The 4,416-nt window shown below is 34.8% G+C and overlaps 1 protein-coding gene across 1 annotated transcript; it reads right to left on the bottom strand.

Annotated features, from left to right (window-relative positions):
* Positions 1 to 338: 338 nt before the first annotated feature.
* LOC139896846 (auxin efflux carrier component 7) lies at positions 339 to 4,060 on the bottom strand. Its single transcript, XM_071879490.1, has 7 exons — positions 3,477 to 4,060; positions 2,571 to 3,357; positions 2,217 to 2,469; positions 1,927 to 2,012; positions 1,362 to 1,519; positions 1,214 to 1,290; positions 339 to 814 (listed from the first exon to the last, which is right to left on the bottom strand). The coding sequence occupies exons 1-7, from the start codon at positions 3,879 to 3,881 to the stop codon at positions 748 to 750; spliced, it is 1,833 nt and encodes a 610-aa protein (XP_071735591.1). The 5' UTR covers positions 3,882 to 4,060; the 3' UTR covers positions 339 to 747.
* Positions 4,061 to 4,416: the final 356 nt, after the last annotated feature.

Genomic DNA, 4,416 nt, shown 5'->3' with positions numbered 1-4,416 from the left:
TATTTAATCAAAATAAATTAAATAAAAATAAATGTATAAAAATAATAGGATAATTGAAATGGACACTGAAAATAAACATTGAACGACACCTCTAGTTTCTCTTTTTTCGATCAATTTTAGTGTCTCAGATGGACATTAGAAATGGACATTAGAGTATGAACATCGAACGGCACCTCGTTCTCTAATCATATCATGCATTCATGCCAAAATTATTTTATTCATAATGACTCATTTATTTATATTAAACTATACACATTAGAAATGAACACCATTATGCATTCATGCCAAAATTATTTTATTCATAATGACTCTCATTTACTTATATTAAACTATACACATAAAACAAACAACGTTAGTCTACATTACGCTTACAAGACAACATACAACTAATACACTATTAATTTAATCCATCAAACTTGTCATATTTCCTTGTAATCCTCTTAGAAAATCTATATACATCAATAGCTTTCTTGGGAATTTAGTATATCTAATTTGGAGGTGGTAATGTTTGGGGAACAAGATCCTAATTTCAAGGGAAATAGGCCAAATCAATTCAAAAATTCCTTTTCCCAATTGTTTTGGAGTCTTTAAAGGAGTTCGTATGCTCATCAATGCACTTGTTTTAATGTTGACCCCTTGAACGATTAACTTGTTGGAGGACTAAACTTTGTCTTACATGAATCGATATTAGATTTTATAGAATTGCTTCCTCTTCTCCATTTCTTGTTTCTCAACCCAATGTCAATCTCACAGGCCAAGAAGAATGTAGTAGACGAGGGTTATGGGTAATGCAATCAACATTCCAAATATCACCCTGCATAAAATTCAAAAAATGTGAGTATAAAACGAGTAACAAGTTTTACGTTATCACATCAACTTTCTTATTCGATATTCACACTATGATATTTTAGGGAGTGATCCATATATCATCTTCTTTTGTCATGCATCACTAACCTATTTTTCAGTACGAATTTACTCCCGATTAAAATTGTTAAATTCTTAAAAAGTAAAATTGTCTAAAAAGTTAATTTGATGGTGTATGACAAAAAAACAGGTGGTGTACAAATCAACTTAGAGAACATATCATTACACAAATCGTGCAAATAATACTTCAAAGTTCTCCATACTAGTTTGAACACATTTTCTAAAACAGATAATGTTTAGTTGATTTATGTTAAGAAGTAGGAGTGCATATGGTTCAGTTTTCGCTTACGCAGTGCTGAGAATTGTTGGATGAACATTGTATTCTTTAGCGAAAACGAACGGAACAATTCCTTGTGGAAGTGCCGCCTGTCATTAATCACGACTAATTAAAAAAAATATTTAACGTTAGTTGTTTACGAAAATAGAAATTTAATTACCTGCACGATAGCAATACGAAGAAGGGTACCACGAAGGCCGACAATAAGGGAAGCGGCAGCCATTACCGCTGGACCCGTTAAAAATCTCACGGCCATTGAAAAAGTGGCTACTGAATTTCCGCACGCAATTAGTTTTGGTTGAAGCGCCATAAACAAACCTTCAAAACAACATTAAAATTAATCTTCCAAATTGATTCATATAGGTGTCGAGCAAATTATGTAATCTTAAGACAGGGATTTGACTAAATACCATCAATTAGACAGAAAAGTTTATTAAATAATGTTTCTTAAAATTAAAAGAATATTGACAAAAGCAAGAAATACGAATTAAATCATTGACATTAACAAATGTAATCAATCAATAAGATTGATGTTACGTTCCATTAAAATCAAGTACCCACCACACGGGACCGCAAGCAAGTCTATTCATCAATCATTATCATTATCACTTCTACCAAAAAAATATAACAATAATAATTGCCTCCAAAAATTAAATAAATATCAACCAAATACTAAATTTTAAATGTTTATATGAATTAATTAAAAATAAAAAAATAAAACTCACCTAAACTAAACATGGCCATCCCAAGACCAGCATCCGAGAGTATTGAGATGGATTTCTCTATAATTTTTGGCATCACCACATGCCATCTGTCATCATTATCATTATAATAATTAAACTCGTTAAAACATACCGTTAATATCAAATTAATTTATTAATTAATCAATTGATAACATTATCTTTCATTAGTAGTCACATGTCGACCGCCATTCCATATAATTACACCACCAGTCTTTTAATTTTTATTTTAAACAGAATAGTCAAAGTCAAAGGGTACAAAATATACTAATTACCTGAAAGAAACAAGGGACCAGATTAGACCAATGAGACTCGAATACGTGTTCGGGTTCCGGATAAGTTTCCTCCAAACCATAATCAATATCAATCGGGTCATAACACTCGCCGGCGGCATTTGTTTTCCGGCGTTCCCATTTATTCCGGCCACCTCCTTTTGCGGGAGCTCTCCGGTTGAGTTCGATCCGAGTTTTGTCTCCCCATCGCCATCTCCACCACCACCGAAACTGAAATCTTCATGCTTTAATTCACCTAAACACCATATAATCCAATTAAGTTCAATTTCCTACAATGCATAATATATTAATTGAACTTGTTGAAACACGTTATTTGAATAAAATGAGCTTTTTTACCTTTTGTTTCCGAGTGATCAGAGGAGACCACCATCCGAATTTCCTTAGCATCATCGTGATCGGGTCGATCTTCTATCGGAGCTCCATAATCATTACTGCCAAACACGTGGAGTCCGCCCCGTTCAGAAACGGGTGAAGCACTAGCGCTCCACACAAACATGTGAAGCTCTTTGTCTTCAATTTTTGCCTTACTTTGTACCACTTGAGGTTGTTGTTGTAAGCCTTTTACGGGCTTTTTCACGGTTGATGTAATCTCCGGGTTTGGGGTCGGGTAAGACCCAAACCTCGGAGAATTCAACGGTCCGGGAGCCGTACTTTCTTCAAAATTTGATGGTCGAGGGGTTGGTCCCCTCGACGATTGAACAGAGTACATATCAGCCGGACCAAAATTCGATAACCTTCCACCCGGAAACCCCATCATAGAGTAAAAATCCGAGTGATTAAAGTTCGATCCTCTCGGAGTTTGATTTCTCCACGAACTCAAACTGTAAATCTCCGCGCCAGTCAAATTAGACGGGCGCGGAGTCATCCCACCCCCTAACCCGACCGACCTTCTAGAAACATTCGATTTCCTCACCCTCACATGAAGCTTCCCATCGTCCCCTATCTCTGCATCCGTTTCCAAAAAATCGTGTCCATCAAGTGACACGACATCCGATTCCACCTTAAACGACACAATCGACCCCGCAGTTTCCGGAAATTGTTCCATTATCAAAATTTTTGCCCCACGAAACTCAAACAAAAATAGCAACAAAGTGTACCATATAATACATTGCAACACCACCACCTAAAAAATAAACATTTGATCAGCAATTATTAACTTAGAACATAACAGTTTACATCTATTGATTACTATTTAATTAAAATTAAATTATTCAAATACATTATGATATAATATAATCACACCTGAACCATAAGTGACCCTGAATAATCACCATACATTGCAATTAGCAATGGAATGCCCATTACTAAAGTATTAGGCAGCGTAGAAAGCGAAAAAGTGGTAATCATCCATTCTAAGCTTCCATTTTTGGTGAATTTAGCCCAAAACCCTAGGACAACAAGCATGATGATTTTCTGAAGTGTATCAGCAGCAATGAATCGAAAATTCATCTCGTACGGATTATTTAATGAAATGAAGTGAAACGAAAGAAGCGGGACCGCAAAAATCGCAACAAATCGATTAATTCCAGAACATTGATCGGGTGAAAATATCTTCCACCATCGTACACTACCGTATGCTAGAATCATAGCCACGTATAATGGAACCATGGCTGCCATAACTGTGTAGAAATCATGGCCGGTTATCATTGTTAGTAGTGGATCTAAATAAAGAGTGATTGATTTTGTATGGTATAGTTGGTTATAGGTGAATTAGTATTGGTTTGTTTTGTTGATTGAGTTGATTGGAGTATATTTATATTATATATTTAAATATTTAATTTTAGTTAATAATTTGACGGAAAAAGGAAAGTGTGGGTAGAGAGAGATGTTGAGTAGAATGGGTGTGATTGAAAGACAGTGTATGTGGATCAAGTGAATGTTAGTGTCAGTGTATTTATAAGTAGGATTCAATAATATAATGTGCACGTGTAGTGTGGCTGAGTTGTTGACTTAAGTTTGACCATTTGTCAGGTTGCTTTGAGAAATGTCTTCGCTGCATGTGTAATGTGTGTTGAATAAAATTAAAGTGACATATAATCGCGAATGTAGTTAAGTTTCCTGAATAGTGACGACATTTTTCCTTTAAAAAAAATTAGTTTATTAATATTTTTACCACAATTACAAAATGATCCAAGCTCAAGTCAACATGTCTCATTTATCTTTAAACTCTCTGTAACCCTTC

The sequence above is a fragment of the Rutidosis leptorrhynchoides genome, chromosome 3, assembly GCF_046630445.1.
Source record: "Rutidosis leptorrhynchoides isolate AG116_Rl617_1_P2 chromosome 3, CSIRO_AGI_Rlap_v1, whole genome shotgun sequence".
In the NCBI taxonomy this organism is placed as follows: Eukaryota; Viridiplantae; Streptophyta; class Magnoliopsida; order Asterales; family Asteraceae; genus Rutidosis; species Rutidosis leptorrhynchoides.
This window is presented reverse-complemented; position numbering and strand designations above follow the sequence as displayed.

Bases quoted from the DNA above. Each gene is read 5' to 3' on its own strand.
- LOC139896846 (XM_071879490.1), bottom strand. From the start codon at position 3,881: ATGATAACCGGCCATGATTTCTACACAGTTATGGCAGCCATGGTTCCA. The intron at 2,013-2,216 runs GTAATTAGTATA...TAATGATGACAG, and splicing joins TGGTCCCTTGTTTCTTTCAG to ATGGCATGTGGTGATGCCAA. The intron at 815-1,213 runs GTAAGCGAAAAC...AATTTTATGCAG, and splicing joins CCAACAATTCTCAGCACTGC to GGTGATATTTGGAATGTTGA.